This window comes from Pteronotus mesoamericanus, unplaced genomic scaffold, assembly GCF_021234165.1.
Source record: "Pteronotus mesoamericanus isolate MK-2021 breed Mesoamerican mustached bat unplaced genomic scaffold, CSHL_Meso_final contig_221, whole genome shotgun sequence".
NCBI lineage: Eukaryota > Metazoa > Chordata > Mammalia > Chiroptera > Mormoopidae > Pteronotus > Pteronotus mesoamericanus.
In genome coordinates this window covers 1,993,322-2,015,183 of record NW_026555092.1, presented here as the reverse complement: position 1 = coordinate 2,015,183, position 21,862 = coordinate 1,993,322, and the positions used below count along the sequence as shown (strand labels likewise).

At 37.6% G+C, this 21,862-nt stretch overlaps 1 protein-coding gene across 2 annotated transcripts in view; it reads left to right on the top strand.

Annotated features, from left to right (window-relative positions):
• The window catches only part of USP48 (ubiquitin specific peptidase 48), a 63,006-nt gene that overhangs the window by 24,599 nt on the left and 16,545 nt on the right, over positions 1-21,862 (top strand). The window contains exons 10-21 of one of the 2 annotated variants that reach the window (XM_054571691.1): positions 1,783-1,908; positions 3,198-3,347; positions 7,563-7,760; positions 8,939-9,053; positions 10,051-10,181; positions 12,024-12,095; positions 17,917-18,041; positions 18,205-18,327; positions 18,686-18,747; positions 19,011-19,121; positions 20,387-20,517; positions 20,880-20,986. In XM_054571691.1, coding sequence (XP_054427666.1) covers positions 1,783-1,908; positions 3,198-3,347; positions 7,563-7,760; positions 8,939-9,053; positions 10,051-10,181; positions 12,024-12,095; positions 17,917-18,041; positions 18,205-18,327; positions 18,686-18,747; positions 19,011-19,121; positions 20,387-20,517; positions 20,880-20,986 — 1,451 coding nt within the window. Of the gene's footprint in view, positions 1-1,779; positions 1,909-3,197; positions 3,348-7,562; positions 7,761-8,938; positions 9,054-10,050; positions 10,182-12,023; positions 12,096-17,916; positions 18,042-18,204; positions 18,328-18,685; positions 18,748-19,010; positions 19,122-20,386; positions 20,518-20,879; positions 20,987-21,862 lie in introns of both variants that reach the window. The other variant, XM_054571690.1, reaches the window with a different exon arrangement.

Sequence of the window (21,862 nt, the reverse complement as noted above, 5' to 3'; positions counted from 1 at the left end):
TTGAGGAGTTAGCAGTCTTGCTCCAACTTTATACTCTAGTTCTTAACATTTGGTTATATTTTTTTCTTATTGTGGTATTCTTACTAGGAATGAAATTAACATGTAGCCTTAAATTGTGAATCATTTAATTTTGGTTTTATTTGACTGGTCTTCATTTAGGTGTACTTGATGTATTTTACTTTTAGTCCGAAAATTGTAGGATTAAAAGCATTGTTAAGGCTGTCCTATCTTCTACATATAGGTGATTCTAAATTTTAAAATAGTTCAAGATAAAGGGATTCCTCATCTTTCAAGATCCCATTCCCATATTTTAATACCTTATTATTATTATATGCAGGCTACAGTGCAGCTTTCATTTGTTGTCTTTACCAAAAATAGAAAATATTATTGTTCATTAAATTTCATTGTCATTCATTACTGTATTCTGTTGTGAACTTTAATTAATCATTTTATCTTCCGTCTGATACAGAGTAATGAACATCTTAAATCCTAATACTTTTTCAGTTAGAAATGACCAGCCTCCTCTTTGCTGTCCATGCTCCTGAGGTTTTTAACTCCCTCTGACAGTGGTCCTCAAACTTTTTTGGTTATGTAGTCTCTCTAAGAATATGGCATAAATATGTATTCCTTTCCACATTTTAAAATCCAGCATTTTTATCATAAATTTAAGTAGCTCTGAATGAAGTATTTTCTGACATAAACAGTAAAACTGCAACATCATTCTTTAAGAGAATCCAAGTAAAATGAAGTAACAGGGAGATTTGATACCCACATCATTCTTGTCAAAGATAAGTAAACTTGGTGTTGTGTTTTGTTTTTATAGCAAGACACTTTTAGTGTTTCTCTTTTCTCTTGTACTGGTATTTCTATTACACTGATCCTAGGCATTGTATTCTATGGAATATACTAAGTTTTTTCTAACTGTTAAAGCTCAATAGTTAGAAAGTTCTTCTGGATTGTACTTCTTAAAAATTACGAATATTATGACATAATTAAACCAATTTATGTTATAAATTTTAAAAATCCAACACAAAGAAAAGAATTACTGTAAATACATCTTTTAATGACATGGGTGAGGCTTCTATTGGTCACTGGGCTAGCGATTATATCCTTTCTAAAGTGGGAGGTAGCTGACTGAGAAAGGAGAGGTGGAAACCATCAGTGACACTTCAGCTTTGAGGCAGACCAGTTTTTACAAAAGTTCATAGTGAATTGAAGGTCAGGTCATTGATTTCCTCAGAACTATTCATGACCTCATGCCCCTTGGAATGGTACCCTGCGATACATGTTCAAGCCCAGCTTGAACATCACATTCATGGGATATACTTACCACGTAGAACACTTAACGTTTCTCCTAACTACTTAGCTCTTTCTACTCATTAGCTTTTCTTTTTTTCTTTGTACCATTTTATTTCTTCGGACAATTAAATTAAGTCTGGATTTATTTTTATAACTTAAAACCAACATTAAAAGTCAGAGTAGTAGTACTTTTTTTCCTCCCCCAGGCTTGTCCTCATGAAAAACAGTACTTTCTTATCATCTTTTAACAATGGAATTTGGCAGGCAAGGCAGGAAAGGACAGTAAACTGTTTTAAAGATTCAAACAGCTATAGAGCATGCTAAACTTGTGCTGTCTTTTAATGTTTTAGATCTATGTTAAAGTATCTTGAACATATATTTTAGGAATTGTTTTCTATTCCTGTGTTCCTCCCTGCCCCCCATAAAAGAATGAACAAACTGTATATTCTAATTCAGTCATCTTTTGATTTCCCTACTCAGCAGAACCTTCTAAGTCCCAGACACGTAAACCCAAGTGTGGCAAAGGAACTCACTGCTCTCGAAATGCGTACATGTTGGTTTATAGACTACAGACTCAAGAAAAACCTAATACAACTGTCCAGGTACCAGGTAAGCAATTTTCCAGGATTGTGTAAGGCAAATATTTTAAACTACTATGCTCGAAGATCAATGGTAAGAGCAGATTGCTTTTAATTGCTATTAATATGGGTTGATTGCATATGTTAAATATTGGTGAAAGTAGATATATTCACAAATTTGCTGTAGTGAGTTATTTTATTTTAAAGATTTCATTTATTTATTTTGGGGGGTGGTAAGGGAGGGAGAAAGAGAGGGAAATATACATCAACGTGTGGTTGCTTCTCTTACGGCCCTCCTGGTGACCTGGCCTGCAACCCAGGCATGTGCCCTGCCTGGGAATCAAATCAGTGACCGTTTGGTCCGCAGTCCAGTGCTCAATCCACTGAGCCCCACCAGCCAGGGTGCTTTAGTGAGTTTTTTTAATTAAAGAACATTTTATTTATTTTTTTTACATTATTTTTTATTGTATTTTTTCCAATACCATTTATTCCCCCTACCCTCTTCCATCTCCACCCACCCCCTGCCCACTAAAGTAGTGAGTTTTTAAAATAAAGGAGCCAGCCCTGGCTGGTATGGCACAGTGGATTGAGTGCCGGCCTGCAAACCAGAGGGTCACCGGTTCAATTCCCAGTCAGGGCAGATGCCTGGATTGTGGGCTAGGTCTCCAATAGGGGATACATGAGAGGGAATCACACAATGGTGTTTCTCTCCTTCTCTATCTCCCTCCCTTCCCCTCTCTCTAAAAATAAATAAATAAAACCTCTTTAAAAATATACAGGAGCCTTTAACAGAACTATTCCTCTGAATCCCCTTATTCCCCACAAAGAAAAGCAACAGCAGATTTTTAAATCCTGTAGTTAATCAAGACATATTTAAAGAGCAGTTTGCTTTTATTTTGTTCAATTTGTAAGGTATTTGTGGGTTTAAGGCAATTGTTTGTAAATTTCCTAGATTTTAAAAAAGAAGGAAGAGTTGCTGCTGGCCTAAGGCATTCTTTAGTTGCCATTTTACTTGATACTGTTGTGTGCCCTGTAGTGCCGTCTGTTTTGAAGTTGTTTCTCTGAACCATTTGATGGCTCAGGTTGGCTTATGATGTCATGGACAACCAGGTGGGGGGAATCACATTCTAGTGTCCGTCTTCGGTTTTTACTTTTGCCTTCAGTTTGGGGGTTTCTAACAGAAAAGGAGACCAGGGTAGGAAGCTGCTACCAAAATCTTAGCTAGTATTTGATAAAGCTTAGAGACAGACATGGTTCTGTGTCTGAAAACCAGATAAAGTGTTTTGTTGTTGTTTTTTTCTTTCTTTCTGCTCTGAATAGCCTTTCTTCAAGAGCTGGTAGATCGGGATAATTCCAAGTTTGAGGAGTGGTGTATTGAAATGGCTGAGATGCGTAAGCAAAGTGTGGATAAAGGCAAAGCAAAGCACGAAGAGGTTAAGGAGCTGTACCAAAGGTTACCTGCTGGAGCTGGTCTGTAAGATATTCTGGGACAGCACTGTTGCCATTGAGTGCCTTGTTTCTTTTATGTTCACAAATGTGTATGAACTAATTCTCCCTTCCCTGTCTTCTAACCCACTAATGTCAGCTTATACACTATAAAATTGCTATGTAAACCAGCAATAACTTGATGTGCAGCATTCCATATAATTTTCATTATCATGTACTTTTAAAAATGGGAAGCTCTTAATAAATTACAAGGGTTAGGTCAGCACTCTGCATATATGACTCTTATAATAGATATTTCTATTTTGTGAGATACTGTTCTTAAAGAAAAATCTGATTGGGTTACTATGGAAGCAGCTGACCTATTCTGTTTCCTTGTACAATTTGTACCCTCACAATATTAACAGACATTCTTTTATATGAGCACTACTTTTTATATCATTAGGTTACTTTGAAATTTAATACCAAATATGATGCTGAGAACAGGAAAGCGTTCTGCTGACCTCTAATTTCTTAAGAATTGTCCCACATAATCCAGCTCATCCCTTTACTGTATATGTTAATGCAAATTTGCCTAGTGCCTCAAAAAGGAAACAACTTTTTAAGGCTGGTGTGCCATTTGTAATAGTATGCTGTCCATCATTTCATAGACGTGAATTCCCCCATACCCAATTTCTACTTAAAGAAGAGAGGCAATTTAATCCTCATCTTAGAAAATAAATACGCAAGCATAATTGTACTTGTGGTTTTTGTCTTTTTGATAATCTTAATTTTCTATTACTGCTATAACCTTAAACAAAGGAGGAATATAAATTGCTAAATCTGGAGGAATACCTCTTAAACGTTCTTTCTAAATGCTATCGATGTGATTCTGACCTTTCTTTGTAACCTGTTACTCTCACTCTGTCCCAAGGGTTAGGAGTATCCCAAAAAGATTGGGATAGATCTTTTGGGATTGGGAAAGACTGGCCTTAATTTTACTGCATATGATTTGGAAGTGAACATGTGATTCAGAGTTCTGAATTTATTCACAAGATTTGGGACCTGGAAGTCTATTTTTTAAATTTTATTCATTTTCCATTATTCACTGGACAAGATAAAAGGATTTACTGAAGTCTAAAGTAAAATGCTTTTTGGAACCACTCTTTAAAACTGCATGGTCCAAAAATGTTATGTGTGAAGTTAATACATACTTGTGCTTCGCTATTTTCATTCAGTCTATAAGAACTGTGCTTATGTTTTTAGAATATAGCTGTTATTAATACTTTTACCAGTTATGAGCTTTACAGAATTTTTCTTGAGCTTTTGCAGTAAACTTACATAGTTGAAAGTCCATGTTGTCCTAAAATGTTGTAAAATCCCAAAGCTAATGACCATGGTTTTGTATTGCCACTCAAAGTCTGTTTTGCATTTTCTAAATTGTTGTGAACATATTTAATGAAGTCAGTTATCCTAAAATATAAGCCTTACTGGGAACAGAAGCCCCTTTGGCCCTTTTTATTTAAATTGAAATAAATTACCTCTAATATTAAATTATCTGTAGATAAAGTATTTTAAATATTTTTGATGACTCAATCTTTCTAGACTTCATAACTTTCCAAAGGAAAATTCCTTGTGTTCAAAATTCAGGCGTTAAAAAATTAAAAATAACTTTTAACCAAAATGTACATTTCCCTGTGTTAAATATCTTAACAATTGCTTTGTTGGTTTGTCAAATGCTGAGATTTTATACAGTTTGTTATCTCCAAGTTGATAATTAAAGAGAGTGCTTGTCCCATTTGGTAAGTTGGTTTGTCCGTGCTTTGGGAAGGCGATGCTTAGGCAGCGTGCTGCATCACCAGGGTAGAAGATGCCTTCGGGAGCCTGCCAGGAGTCTTTCTCCAGTGCAGGGACACCGGTGGTGTAAACGCTTTCCGCAAGCGGACTCGGCCGTAGCTCTTGAGGCATAGGCCAGACCTTGATTCTCAGGGAAGCTCTGGGCAGAGAGCGATACATCTCTTCATAGTAACGGAGATGGAAAATGAAAAGAAAGACCTCTGTGACTACAGTCACTGTTCCTTCCATGGGTTCTCCAGCACACTGAAACTGGTGCCCTTAATCTGGGAACCTGGCTGAGGATGGAATCACAGCGGAGGCACAGGCCCAGTCTCTGCTCTCCTCCTTCCTCTTCTTACTATAAAACCACATGTGATTTTTGTAATCTTCATATAGTACATTGAATTCATAGTAAACTACTCAAAAACCAAAACAGGCAGCTTCTCTCAGAAGTTTTCTGTGGGACTCTAGTAGGGGATTGGAAAATGTTGTCTTGAACTAGCTGCCTTGGAGTCCTGTGACTGTATGGGCCAGGGCTATAGTCACCCTGGGCTTTGAATCCAACAGACCTCCCCTGGCAAAGAATACATTTTGCTCTTTTAGTTTCCCCAGATTTCTTTTCTTGTAACGGTCAAGGTTCTTAATGGCGTGCTTTTCCAGTTAGCAATAGCAGACACTCTCCTGTACTCACCCTTCCTCGCCTATGGGGGAAGCAAGCACCTGGCGAACTGTTCTCAAATGTTGCTCTGTGTCACAGTCCTGTTTTCCCGCCTTTGATAGCCTAATCAATGTGACTGTTTGGGAAAAGGTTAGATATACTAAAACTTTGATTTTGCTTTCTTAGGGAGGGATCATGTATCTTTGCATTCTTAAGATACCCAGTGTACTCTGTCCCTGCCAGATTAAACTTGACAAGTGGCAAATAAGATTGAGAGGTATTTTAAATTTAATTAACCATATCATTATATATTGTGAAGTGCCACAGCCATGTTACCTATACTGAATCTTAAGGTCTCCTCTTTTATATATTGTGTGAATGTATAATTAACTTTTCTATATCTCTTTTCTTCCAAAAAGCTCAAAATGCTTCACATATCTTATCTTTTACATTCAACAACATCCCTGTGAGGTAGGTAGAAGGCAGGTATTATTACCTTCATTTTACAAATAAAAGACCTGAAGCATAGAGAGTTTAAGTGACTTGCTCAAGTTCAGTTTCTTGGTGGCAGAGCGTGGATTAGACCTTGGTCTCAACTTGTAGTCTGAGCTCTTCCTCTGCAGCTGCGTCAGAGCTGATCAGTCAGAAGGCTCTCGGTTGATGACATAAACAGTTTTAGCACCAATAAGGGATCCAGTAATTCTGAATTTTGTTGTTGTAAACATTGAAATGTTTTATATTAAACTTAAGATGAGAGTTAGTTTTCTAGATTTGTAACTTTCGAAGAAGAATACAATTGGTCAAAATGGGCTTTGAGTTGAATTGTCTGTCCCTCAGATCTCATCAGGAGTAGTACATAATACAAACCTATAAATTCAACCTCTGTATGTTTTCTTCTATGTTTTATGCTGGGACTCACTGGAGATCTTTGTAAGTAATCAAAGCTGGCCCTTTACCTTTAATTTTGGCTTTTAGGGAACTCAGGGACTCTGTTTTCCCAAATTAAAACTCATGTTGAGGTGTTTGGTTTTGTCTTAATTTTTGCAACTTCAAAATTGGTAATTCAATTCTAGTGTATTTCAGCCTGGAATTTGTTTTAAATTGCTTATTTTCTTGAAGCACTTAATAATACAATGAACAGACCAAGATACGGATTGTGGTGATGGGAATATCTACATACCTGTATCATCTTGGATGAAGAGAAGTTCAGTGATTGATACAGGCTTGTAAAAGTGCAGTTATAGCTGATGAGGTTAATAAGAGGTTAATTTCTAACTTAGGATTCAGTCAGGCTTCTTCTTTTAATTTTTAGATGTAAATTATGTATTGATGAAAAGAGTTTATGAAAACCATTTATGGAATAAATATAGAGGACGAGGTTATGTGATTTGCAAGCCAGCATGGAGCGTGGCTTGTAGTCAACAGTCACGGTGTCGCGATCAAAGCCCTGCTGTGTTATCAGGCAAGACACTTCTCTCTGTGAACACCTTTTGTAGAATGTGGTTAATAATACCAGCCGACCTCCTAGGGCGCTGTGCAGACCTGTCCCTGTGGTGCACAGCATCTTACACAGCTCCTTGAACCCAGAAGAGGGGTAGTTAAGTGGAGCTCTATGTCGTATTTATCAGACATCTTCCCTGAACAGTGATTCTTCTGATTCTGCTAACTTTCGACAGAGTTTGTGCATTGTGTTTTGAGGAAAATGAATGTATCACTTAGTCAAAAACCTGTAAAAATACATAGGCTCTTTCCCTTGCGTTCTTCCTCAGAGCCCTATGAATTTGTCTCTCTTGAGTGGCTGCAAAAGTGGTTGGATGAATCGACACCTACCAAACCTATCGATAATCATGCCTGCCTGTGTTCCCACGACAAGCTGCATCCTGATAAAATATCGATTATGAAGAGAATATCTGAGTATGCGGCTGACATTTTCTACAGTAGATATGGAGGGGGACCAAGACTAACTGGTAATTTCAGATGTCTTCTCTACTTCAAAATAATTATAATAATAATAGTAATGCTGTAAGTCCTCAGCATGTGGTCTTTATGATCATTCAACCCAAACTATGCTAGACCAAGTGTTCCTTACACTGCAAAAGCTAAATAAAGTAGAATTTAAGCAGCGCTATAAATCATCTGTTTATGTTAGAAAAGAAACTGATACTGCTCATTGAGTTTTGTTGGGGTTTTTTTTTCCTTCTCAATGCACACAAAATAAGACACTTTTGAGAAAATCATCTGGTAGTATTTGTTGCTTTATATATTTCTCTTCAAAGTACTTGAACCTGGTCTGGTTGATTACAATTCATATACCTCCCTGCTGTAACGACTTCTAACAGTGTGAAGTCTGTAGCTTGTTACTTAGCCTATGAATGGAGTCTGCATGATTCTACCCTGAATGTAGAGCTATAGATAACGACATGGTGTCCATAATCTATTTGGTTCTGGTTACCTCTCCTTAATAACATTTTTCTTTTAACCGGCAACAGAGCCTCCTGTCCAACCTGTATGACTCCAATAAATGCAATTGTATGACCACCCTCCTGTTTTTCCCTAAGTTAAATGCTATTTTCTGATTGTGTACTTACTGCATAAAAACTGGCATTTACATACATGATTCAGGTCTTGGACACATCTGGAGTTTTGCTTTCTAAATTTCTGTTTTTTAGTCACAATCAATAAACTGCAATGAGATGAATCTTTCAAAAAAATCAAATTTCATGATTCCTGGAACTGTGTGTTTTAAAGTGGGCCCTTGATTTGTTTTTCTTCTCCCTTTTGTGTTCTGTGCTTTGAAGTATTCACCTGAAGCTCTTAAACAATATTATATTTGTAGTTGTCAGATACATTGTTTGCCCCCTCAATTATTTGGTTATAGTCTTGTGAAATTTACATCTAAACCTTGTAAAATATTGAATTTCATGGTATAGATAGTTTTAAACATAATATTTCACCTCTTAAAAGAAGGTTGCCGTCTTGATAATTACTTTATAAAATAATTGAGGATATATACCAATTTGCTATGTTGTCAAAATTTGTGACTTCGGTTTAGAATTCCTTTGTGTTTTGTGAAGTGCTGAAAACATTTTTCTAACAGGAAATCTGTGAGTAAATTATATTTTCTTTCATTCTCTCTTGCCTCTAGTGAAAGCCTTGTGTAAGGAATGTGTAGTAGAACGTTGTCGTGTGTTGCGTCTGAAGAACCAACTAAACGAAGATTATAAAACTGTTAATAATCTGCTAAAAGCAACGGTAAAGGGGTATGTTCCACGGTGTATATTGTTTATGATAAACTAAAAAAATTTTTTGAAAATGATAACCAAATCGCTGATCATTTTTAGATAGTAGGGACTTGGATTTTGGGGGGAGAAAAGGGCGACGATGCGGATGGAGAGCCAGATTAAATTTTGCCGTGATTGCCAGTGTGGCAGAGACAGAGAGAGCCGAGTCACACAGCCTTTACCACTGTGTTCTGTCCATTAGAAAGACAGAAATGGAGATGTGGACCTGAGGCCGGGTCACACCAAGGCAGGGTTTAAGCCTGGATTCGGGCATGGAATTACAGAAACCTTATGGTGGGAAATCCGCCCGCCCAGTTCGGGCGGTGTCCGCTTACCAAGGCGGAAGTGCGTGTGTTAACAAATGGAGCCTGGGGGAGTGCCCTTGTCAGAAACATCCAGCCCAATAAATTCAGTTAACGTCAGGGTTCTTTAGAGTGTATTGAGCTTCTCTCCGTAGAGTCCCTCTGCACTCGGGATTCAGTAGAGTTAGGCGGCATTTATTATGTCTGGGTTTGATTTAAGTTGTATATTTCTCAAAGAAAGATTAATCTAGTTCACCATTTTTGGTCATTCCATAAACAGCCTACTGAGTCCCCTAAATGTGTGTTTATGTATAGAAGTAGATGTTTTTGTGAGAGTCTCTCTGTGTATACTCAGAGGCACAGCTGTATGTAGCCGTGAATAGTCATCAGGAGAAAGACAGCTGCCAGTTGATTGGTGTGATTGGCACGAATATAAATGAGGGTTAGGAGAAACAGGGTAAGATTTAGGATGGAAACAAAATATGAAATGATCTGCAATTCAGTGTGAGGAGTAAAAATTGCCAAGATGAAGATGTGGGTTAAAGAAATTGTGTACATAGCAGCAGATTTTGAGTGTTTGAAATTCATTTTTGTTGGGGCTTTTACAAGGAAAGAAGGAAGGAGGAGGTTAGGAAACGTGACTTACACGATTTCACTTACTCTCTGTTCCTCAGCAATGATGGATTTTGGGTGGGAAAATCATCTTTGCGTAGCTGGCGCCAGCTGGCTCTTGAACAACTAGATGAGCAAGATGGTGACGCAGACCAAAGCAATGGCAAAATGAACGGCAACACCTTGAATAAAGGTACCATCTCGACACCTACCATGTATAGATGGCCGGAAACTATACAACAAAATTGTAAACATTTGTTTTTCATAAAATTGGTTTAATTTCCATCCATGTAATTTTAAAGGCAATTTTTATTAAACCTGAAGCTCTCAAAAATGTCTCAGAACAAATCGTAAAAATTTAAGCTATTGAAATTGAGCAAGGGTCAAAAAAGGTCCAGCAATTCACATATGGAATTCTTTATAACCTAGCATGCTTTGGGCTCAGGATCTCTTTAGTTAATCACACAAAAATTAATTTTAATTCTGCTTCAGACTAATGTGTTGGTTGTAGATTATCTGCCGCACTTAACAGGCTGCCTTTGTCAAGTAAAGGAGCTTGTACTTCAGGAGAAAAGGCAGATTTTGAATAGTTTTTTGTTTATAAAGTTTTCTGAGCTTTGTGAAGCTATGCTTTCAAATAGGGAATTATGTTAGTGTAAGTAAATCTTTAAACTTAATTTTATAACCAGTGTTATAATATATCAAGGGAAATGAAGGCATAGGAACTATTTTTAGATTTAAAAAGGAAGTTAATGGTTTGATCATCCTACTAATTCAGAGGTATAATTAGTGATACATAACAATTATTTTATTTAATTTTCTTATCTCCAAATGTTAGTATTTACATACATATATTTTTATCATTTTAATATCCTTCACCATTTTACTGAAGTACTTTGTATTTTCTGCATTCAAGCATGTTAATATTTAATTTTACTTGGCGTGGATCTCTCATATCACTGCCTTTTTGAGAAAATAAAAACACCAAAGTCACTATTAGTTTTAAGCTTTGATTTAAAAAAATTTTTAAATTTGAAGAGTTTAATTTCTAGAAATGGCTGGATCAAAGAATTATACCTATATATAATTGCCATAAACTTACACATCATTGGTAATTTCCTCCAGAAATTATATTGGGGGCTCATTTCTGCATGTTTTTGTCAATATAAAGAGTACATCAGTCACATCAATTTTTTTTCCAGTCTGATATATATGAAAAATGACTTAGCAGTGTCAAGGCTTGTATTTTCAGAATCATCATTGAGGTTAACCATCATCATATATTTAAGACGTTGTTTGTATTTGGGCGTGTATGACAGAGAGGAGACTGCAGTTACCTGTCCATGTCCTTTGCTCATTTCTCTGCGTGATCGTTTTAATGTTTAGTATATATTCTTTATGTGTATATTAAGTGTATTAAAAAAACTTTGTGTACTTTTTAACTGGGAAAACCTATGGATAACTATTCTAGTCTCCTGATACTTAAGACATCTCTTATTTGCTCATGCTCCTGGTATACACAACTACAAATTAACGTCCGTACAGTATGGGCAAGTAAGAAAAACAGATATTAGAAGAGAAATGTTAACAGGAAAAGCAGAGTTCTTACTATGTGTTTGACATTAAAGATTAAGTTTTTATTAGCCTCTAAAGCTTTCTGTTCAAGCCCTAAAATAAAAGGTAGGTGAGAATGACATGACATGTAGGTGATTAACTTGGTTTGTGACACAATATTCTGAATACCTCGCCTGAATTAATGGAATGGTATGTAAATTATTTTTCAATTTGAAGAAAGACATTTTATTGCATAATCTAAATCTTTAAAAAGTAAAACTGCCTTTCAGATAAGTCTTCTTTCCTTTTAAGGGAAAGAAATATAACGCTTCTTCACAAAATTGTGTAGGAATCACTTGGGTCTAATTTTAGAGTGTTTTAAAGTTTTCTTTGTTCAAAATTGTACAGAGTATTATCTCTGCTACTTTGAACTTTAAATACAACAGCAAGAGCAGTTACTCTCTATGCTTCTTTTGATTAGACGAATCAAAGGAAGAAAGAAAAGAAGAGGAGGAGGAATTAAATTTTAATGAAGACATTCTATGTCCACATGGTAAGCTAGAAGCATAAATCTCCCATTTGTAGTCAGACTTTAGCATATCATAAATATTTTGTTAAATGTTTCCTATTTCTCCTAGGGATGAGGCCCTAACATGGCAGCCATGATTTTCTAAACTCTACTTGTTTCTAATCCTTCTGTTCTCATACCCTTTTTAACTGTTAATTTCTACTGCCTGATTTCATGCCAACATCTCTCACACCTTTTCTTCTTCACTCCTTGCAAAAAAAATTTTTTTGTAAAATACAAGATAGGATTTTCTCCATATTTAGTGGAGAGGAAATTTTTTTTCACTTTTTACATTGAAGGGCTCTCTGAGTCAAATGGAAGTATTTCAGCTATTTTCCGTGACTGTCTTTGTCCGGTTTGAACACTTTGAGAACAGTGTTCATATATTTCTTATCATTATTCGGGATTTTTTGGTTTAGTTTCTTAGACATTTATTCACCAGCAGTTGTGTACTATATACTCTTAATAATAATCTCCAAATCCTTATTAATCCTGTTTATTTGTTTATGTGTTTCTTATTTGGTTTTAGTGAGTGCTGACTTCTAATAAGTAATTTTTTGCAAGGGATTCTTAACATTTGAGACATGATTATCCATTCTGTCAGCACTGTGAAAGCCAAGCAGGTTATCTGCTTCTCAAAGCCACCTACTATGTACTCTGAATGTCCCTTCTCTCCCCCACCCCCCGCCTTAAAAACTCTATCTTGGGAAAAATTGGACCAGAGGAGTTTGGATGTCAGTGATTAATACTGCTAACCCACGTCTCTGCCATTTCTCATTGTGTGCTAATGTATTGCCGCTACTCAGAATGCTTGTGGATCCTACTAAATTACTAATTTTAGTTCTTAACCTCATCGGTTCATTATGATGTCTCACACTTAGCCTCACGCACCCTAGTGCTTTTGTATCAAGGGTCCTCGATGGCACTGGTGATAATAATTGTCACGGAAGTGGTTCTTGGTGTGCTGATCGTCTGGATATTGTCTCACTTCACGTGAGCGTACCAGCTAATTGGCGTTCTCATTTACTGACCACACAACTCAGTGGGAGGGGTGGTAATCCCGGGATGTAAATTCAGGTTTCTGGATCCCAAGCCCCTCTGTGCTTCCCATCATGTCACCTGCTGCCCAGTTTGTCTCCTTTACACTAGCAATGCACAACAGGAGCACTAATGTGAGGGAAGAGGCGGCTTCCTGAGTGGTAGGCAGATTGCATAAGTAAAAAGAAGGAGATGGGGTAGACTTGTTTTTCGTGTAATGCTTTCCGTTAACTCTTACTTTACCTTCATGGCATCGATGTGGCCGTAGTACGCGTGCCTCTATTTTGAGGCCTGAGGAACGCTTGGTGCTGCCCGCTGGTTGAAACAGTGCCAGAACTCAGATGTCATCTTAATCCTTAGCTCACAGACTTTTGCTCTGTCTTCCCACCTCTTGCCTCATCTTGTCATTTCAGTATTACAGTTTTGATTAGAAAGCATGGCAGAGCTGAATGTGATTTCAGGACATGTGCCGCACTCCTCAGCAGAAATAGTACGAGCTGTTTTTTAGATCTTTAGCTTGATCTGCAACTTGTTGGCCTTTTGTGGCTGTCCCTTTTATCTAGAGTTTTATTTTTTATATATATGTTTTATTTATTTAGTTTTAGAGAGAGGGGAAGGGAGGTAGAGTGGGAGAGAAACATCAATGCGTGGTTGCCTCTCGTGCGCTCTCCATTGGGGACCTGGCCCACAACCCAGGCATGTGCCCTGACTGGGAAGTGAACCAGCGACCCTTTGATTCGCAGGCCGGCACTCAGTCCATTGAGACACAACAGCCAGGGCTTATCTAGTGTTTTAAAACGATAGTTCTCAACTACTATTTCTGTGGACATCACTTGTTGGTGTACCATGTCTTTGATATCAGGTTTTTCAGGTGCCGGATACTGGATCTTAGAAACCCACTTCACTCATTAGGTTTATATTAAAATTTGTTCCTGGAATGTGTTGTTGTTGGTGGTGGAGGTGGTGGTTATGGTAGTAATAGTAAGATGACAGTGGATATTTACTGAATGTTTACATACATGTGCTGGTCGTTTCCTAAGTGTAGATACTAACTCATTTATACACAATGATGAAAGATCAATATTACTGTCATATCTGTTGTACTGGTGAGTAAGTAAACTGAGGCATAGAGAGGTGAGAATCATTTGCTCAAGGTCACCCCCTTTAATGGATCAATTTGCTTAGGTACATAATTTTCTGTTTGAAATGACTTTTCTTCAAACATTTGAAGGACTTGCTCTATCTTTCATTGTACCCTTTGTCCAGCACTCATAGGTAATTTTTTCATTCCGTTTCTGGCAGCATGTAAGATCTTCACCCCAGTGCCCCCCGACATCTCACGCTGACCTGCCTCATAATTGTGCGGGGTACTCTGGGGAGGCCCTGCGCATCCAGGAGCTTCGCTGGTAGGGTGCCCTGGCTGGGCCGTTCACTGGGGCTTCCTAGTGTCCGTATCGGCTCGTGGGCTGCTCGGATTTCTCCAGTCCCCTGCCCGGGAAGTGCAGGCGTGCTGTCACTGTTCGGGGGTAGTAGAGAGGAGAGGGCTTGGGGGTCCCTGCACCTCAGCTCGCTCCTCATTCGCCCCTGTGCTTAGGGCCTGGTGTAGAGGCCTTAGGTCTTGTGTTGTCAGAGAAGCTTGTTGTCGTCTTCTGTGGTGGGGGGAGCAGTGCTCTGTAGAATGGAGAGGAGGGGTACTGAAAATTTTAACCGCCTGCTAAGTAGACTTTAAATCCATTCTCCTGGGGTTTTTTAACCCCGCCCATACTTCCAGGTACCCCGAATTTCTGGGCCTTTGCGGGCAGTGACACAGTGTAGTAAATCTGGTTACTTCTTGACTTTTGCCAATTTAGGATTCATTTTTCATGTATTTCATCTGTTTGCTTTGAAGCTTCTGAAATTTCTGTTGCTGTTGTTTCCTCTATGTTCTTTTTATCCATCGTTATTTTATATCTTTAAAAATAATCCCTTTATTGTGATTTAAGGGTGTTTCAAGAGGCAACTGAAAGTAAATGCAGTTTTAAAACATCGCCTTTATATAGAAGCCCTTGTTATGATATTTTTTATTTTTATGACAAAACCCTCATTTATTTCTAAAGCCATGTGTATATTTAACATATCACAGATTTTATGTGAATTAATCACCGGATTATATTCCATTAGAAGATTTACTGCTACCATAGCGTTTGGCATTTATTCCAGATATTACATGTATGTCAGCCTTTCTTAACCATTTTATTTTATACTCATTTGGCTGGATAACCTTTCTACAACTTACCTTGTTTATTAGACCTCATTTGCTTAGCCAGATGGGCAGTGTTTTGTTTTGTTACGCCTTCTTCGGTTGTCCTATGGCCCAAATTATTATAGTATGAACTAGATTTTGAGGGGGAGGGTATTTATTCAGAATCTAAGCTTATTGCTAACTAGATTTCTATTTTTACCAGAAGAATCTTTGGGGATTAGGTTATCCAATTATGTTTGGTGAATTAAATCTCTTATGACTGGTTTGCTTTTGTTTTGAGAAATGTTGCTAACCAGGAAGGTGGATTAAATTGGTTGGCTTTCCTTTTGCAAATTTAAGAAATTGTCAGTTATTGCATGATACAAGTCTAATTCCTTAAGAACTCATGTCACAAGTAAAATTTAATTATTGTGAGGTCATAAATAATATTCAGATATGTTAAATCATTATTATTAAAGTGACATGAAACTAAATTTAGAACATGGCTAAGAAGTTAGAGTGAAGGACTTTGTAGTTATTAACAATCAGACTGCAGTAAAATGACTTATTAAAATACTAATTCCAGAAATAAATTTCAGTTTTTGTTCTCTAATCATAAGTAATACACAGGCAACACTGAAGTCAGTCAATAAATAAAATACCCCCACGTGAGAGCAACAGGCAGTGCATCCAGAGTGCCTGGGGACCCTAGTGAAATGTCTGTTACTGTTTCCCTCGTTCTCTCCCCCCTTTTAAAACCAACTGAGTTACACCACTCACAGAGAGAGAAAGAGTTTTGTTTTGTTGGGTTTTTTTAAGGAAACCACTTTAAAATTTTAACTACCTTGGAGTTCTTTGTAAAAAATCAGGTCATAGAAATCTACTTTAATTCGCTCTTTGACTACATTATATTTCACATAAAGATGTGTACTATCTTAAGGTTTGATAATCCAATTAATGTTTTTTTAATTCTCCCCCGAGGACATGCTTTTTTTTAATTTTAAAGATTTTATTTATTTTTAGAGAGAGGGGAAGGGAGGGAAAGCGTAAGGGAGAGAAACATCAACAAGAGAGAGAAACCTTAATCAGCTGCCTCTTGGACCCACCCCAACCTAGGCATGTGCCCTGACCAGGTATTGGACCCTGATATTTCAGTTTACAGGACAATGCTCCAGCCAACTGAGCCACACTGACCAGGGCCCAATTAATGTGTTGTTTTTTTTTTAATTCCCTACTTGTATCTGAGGATAGGCATGTTGGAGTAAGTTTTTATAGCCTTAGAGGAAATTTAAGTTAATAGCCTACTCAAAAAGAAAGTTAATTTTTACATTGTGACCTATTTTTCTCTGGTATTAAGTTTATTAAAGCAAAGTAATATTTTCTTGGGATTATTCGAAGCTCAATAAGAGGTGAAGGGTGGAAGTTAAGAAGATGTATTTCTAGGTATTAGAAATTATGAGGTTTGAATGAGACAGACCTGGGTTCATAGCCCAACTTTATTATTCACCAACTCTGGTGACCCTAGGTATATTAATTTCTCTGATTCTCAGTTTGTGTATTCTGTAAAACACATGAAGCAAAAAATGATGATACTGTATTTAGAAAGCCTCTGGCTTTATTACCTTGATTAAACGTGGAGATACCTGGCCAGCAGGGGTAGAAACAAACAAATGGCTTTGGAAACTTAAAGATGGTTTTCTGGGTAATGATCCATATAGGTACATAAGTACAGTTCATTAATTTATCAGTTGGGAACAGTTGAGACAATGCTAGAACCACAAATAGCATGAGAGGTAGAGTTGGGGAGAAAAGCCCTGAAAAGCTAGAAGTAGGTATGTCAACAGAGTAAACCGAGGAGGGGCTGCTGAGCTCACAGGTCGATGCCATCTGGTTGTTCCCGTGACCTTCCAAGAAGAGGAAGGGTGGTGGTGACCAGTACTGTTTTTCTTCTCTTTGGGGATTTTTAAGGATCTGTAGGAATTGGGGGAGATGGCAGTGGCAGACCAATTGGATCCTGCCTGGAGATGTCTAGTTGTACAGTAGATTGCTTTATCACTTAACTTTGAATCCATAACTTGAGAGAATGGAGCTGAGAGCATTGGGTACCACCTTGAAAACTGACCATTTTAATTCAAGGTGATTCAATAAAGTAAAACCATGAAATGGGAGAAAATACAGTCTGCAGGAATTGCGACATTTGAATGTGAGTGGAGAGGAAAGGCTGTTCAACAGCCCGTCTCTGAGCAGAGACACTTGGACCCCTAGAGGCCCCTGTTACTGGCAGGGAGAAAATAGGAAACTCTAGTCTCATACATTCTTATCTCCTGTGTTTTCAAGCACAGATCTAGATAAAGGACATAAAGGAATTGCTTTTTTTAGAATTAGATGAAATTTTTAAAAATTAGAGATTTTGAAACTAAGGATAAAGAAAATTGAACACTTTAAAAGAGAAGGAAGAGAATATTTGTCTTAGGTTTAAGGAATAGGAAATATATTTTTGCAGGCTATACATTAACTTTTTATTTATTTATTTATTTTTAAACTCAGGGGAGTTGTGCATATCTGAAAACGAAAGAAGGCTTGTTTCTAAAGAGGCCTGGAGCAAACTGCAGCAGTACTTTCCAAAGGCTCCTGAGTTTCCCAGTTACAAAGAATGCTGTTCACAGTGCAAGGTACTGAATGCTGTGCTGGAAATGCCTGCCCCCCACACCTCTCCCTGCCCTGCCCTGTGCTGACTTCCCCGAGAATTAACCTTGCTCCTCTGATGGGAGTGTGGGGAGGAGGCAAATCTTGTGCTGTCAGCAGAAGATGGTTGATTGCTTCATTCTCTTTCAGATTTTAGAAAGAGAAGGGGAAGAAAACGAAGCCTTACATAAGATGATTGCAAACGAGCAAAAGACTTCTCTCCCGAATTTGTTCCAGGACAAAAACAGACCTTGTCTTACTAACTGGCCAGAGGTATAATGATCCCCAGTGTGGATAGAATTCATCTTATTTTTTAAAGGCTCTTCCCAAATTCCTTGTTTTCTTCCCACATGCCTGATGTGCTGTTTCAAAACAACCCAGAGCTTCTCTGATTCTTGTTTGTTTAGTCTTAGTTAATCAGGGAGCTTTACTAGAGCTCTCTTTCTGGTAGAGGGCTGTGTTTCCATTGTATTTATAAAACTTAAGGAAAACCATGGTGCATGGGAAAACATTTTCCCCTAAAGGATTTAGGTTCAGAATGCAGTGAATTATTGGTTCTCGGCCTTTTGGCTAAGATCAAGTGCAGAATGCAGTGAATTAATGGATGCTTTACATGACTTGCCTTTTCTAGGACACGGATGTCCTCTACATTGTGTCACAGTTCTTTGTAGAAGAATGGCGGAAATTTGTCAGGTAGAATCCAAAATTTTTCTGTTTCTTTTTTTTAATTGATTTTAGTGTTTTTAAGAATTCATGGATTATGATCATGATACCCTTTCGGTCACTTGTATTAGCATGTCCTGAAAACTTTTTTTTAAGTTAAATTAATAATCAAAAGAAACATTTAATTACTAATAGCCTTTTAAATATGTCATTTGTAAATAATTATCTTAAAAATCTTCTCTTTAGTCATGCAGAAGTGAAGTATATTGATCCTCCTTGTCTCATTTGAGTAGGAAACCTACAAGATGTAGTCCTGTGTCATCGGTTGGAAACAGTGCTCTTCTGTGTCCCCACGGGGGACTTATGTTTACATTTGCTTCCATGACCAAAGAAGATTCTAAACTGTGAGTTTCTTTTCATGTGATTTTTATATTAGCAAATTTCTCATCTGACATAAAGTTATTTGAAGAATTTAGTCCTTTGCTGAATTATGGGTTTTTCCCCCTCTTTTATATGCACTGTACTAGAGTGAGCACTTAAAAAAAAAAAAGAAAGACTTCTACTTCATAAAAGGCAAGAGGCTGCCCAAGGCTGCCTTGCTCTTAATGTTTCCGCCTTCTTTCTGGAGCCTTGCTTTCTCCTTTCAAGCGGCTGCATAACAGTGTCTCTAGGTGGACTTCTTTTCCAGAATCACATCGTTAACAGGATCTTGGTTGTAATTTTTTTACATGTAGCCACTAGGCTTCATAAAATAAAGGATGAGGAAGGCAGCGTGGCATTGAGCTGGAATTATAGGGTCTTTCTCTTTAAAAAAAAAAAAAAAACCCACATTTTACTTATTTATATTTAGAGAGACGGGAAGGAAGGGAGAAGGAAAAGGAGAGAAACCTCAGTGTGTGGTTGCCTCTCAAGCGCCCCCTACGGGGGACCTGGCCTGCAACCAGGCATGAGCCCTGGCTGGGAGTTGAACTGGTGACCTTTTGGTTTGCAGGCCGGTGCTCAGTCCTCTGAGCCACACCAGCCAAGGCTGGAATTCTAAGGTCTTAAAATCAAAATTTTGTTCCATTCTTCAAGTGGTTCCAAAAGGGTTCACCTATGAAATTCACCCACAATGTTACCATTTTGCCTTTTCAAATACTTTTTAAGTAACTACATAAAAGAAAGTAGAATGCCTCAGACTTTGCCTGTCAGCCCTGAAAAGAACATTGAAACACATAACTATTCCTTTGGGACTAAGCTAGAGTTAAGGAGTTTATGATTGATATGTCAATACTTTAATGTCAAGTAAGGAAGCTTAGAGCATATGTATGTGTATTTTCTTCTAGGTTCTGCCCCCAGCTCTTTTATCCTTTTTTTTTTTTTTTTTTTTTTTTAAATAAATGGCATCATGGTGTATTTATCCTTCTGCAACTAATTTCTTTTTTCTAAATTTAGGTTTTTGAGATTTAACCATGTTGATTCACATTACTCCAGTCCACTTCTTTTCACTGCTTTTGTAGCATTTCTTTGTGTGGAAAAAAAACTGTTCCTTGTTGACAATTATATCTTTCCCATCTGATTCCTTTGTATGAAATGCTGGTTTTGTTGATTTGGGTTCAGGAGACTAATGGATTATGTCAGTTCTCTGAATTTCCATGTGTCTTAAAGCATGTTGTGTTTTTTTGCACAGTATAGCTCTCATATGGCCCAGTGAGTGGCAAATGATACAAAAGCTCTTTGTTGTGGATCATGTAATTAAAATCACAAGAACTGAAGTGGAAGATGTAAATCCTTCGGAAGCACAGTATATTTCTGAGCCTAGTAAGTTTTCATGCTGCTCTTGGTTTGTATGGTAAAAAGTTGACATTGTAAGGGAAAAGAAGAGTATGTCAGTGTTGTGTTCTCTACTTAAAATTAAAGAATCGCGTGGTAGTCCAAACTGATAATACTCCCCACGTGGGAACTATCATAAAATCATCTCATTATATTTGTATGTTTATTTGTTGATAGTAAATGGGTTTCTTTATTATTGTATTACTATGTGCATTTAACACAATACAACAATTAGTAGAAAATATGAGTAATTGTTTAATGAATACTCACTGGTAACTTTGATATACACTTTTTAGTTCTTTGGTTCTTAAACAGTAATTCCTCAGCCACTTCTATTTCACTTTTTTTAGAACTCTGTCCAGAATGCAGAGAGGGCTTATTGTGTCAGCAGCAGAGGGACCTGCGTGAATACACTCAAGCCACCATCTACGTCCATAAAGTTGTGGATAATAAAAAGGTACCAGTCCCTCTTGTGGCCATGACTGGTAATGATCAAGCTTGTTTTTTTGACTTGCTGTTGGAGTTTCACTGAAGACTGTGTAGGATCACATTTCTGTTTCCATGGAACTATTTGGTATAAGAATTAAAATTAGACAAGAATTGAAAATGAGTAGTTCTGTGGTTGTGAGTGGATTTAGCCAGTTATTAATTTGATATACACATACTGATTGAATGTCACTGGTATGCCAGGAATGGTTTTACTGCTGGGGAAACAATGGTAAAGAGGACAGGCAAGGTACTGGTCCTCTACAATATTTGTACCCAGTGAGGAAGATCAAGGATAAGCCCATACACTTATTAACTTGTAATCCATTAATTAATTTTATTTTACAGAGGAAGGCATGTTTTGAAGTTAATTAGCAGGGTCAGGTGAGAGACTTGATGGTGGTGGAGGTGACAGTGTTAGATAGGAAGTAGACAGGAAAGACAACATGGATCTGGCCTAGGAAGAGTGTTCCAGGCAAAGGGAAGGGGGCCAAAAGGATAAGCCTAATAGGCTCAAGCCGTAGGGTGAACATAATTGGATCTAAAGCAGCATTGTCCAATAGCACCTACTGCAGTGAGAGAAATGTTCTGTAGCTGTACTGGACAATATGGTACCACTGGCCACACATGACTGTGGAGCACTGGAATTATGGCTAGGGGGACTGAGAGAATGAACTTTTCGTTCATTAAAATGTAAGGAGCCATATGCGGCCGCTGGATACCATAGTGGACAGCACTGGTTTAGACTGAAGTTTCTTCCAAGGAGAAGGGATAGTGATGGGATGGGGGGCTAGATGCTATTGGACTTTGTACATTATCCCAAGGATTTAGGATTTTGTTCTAAGAT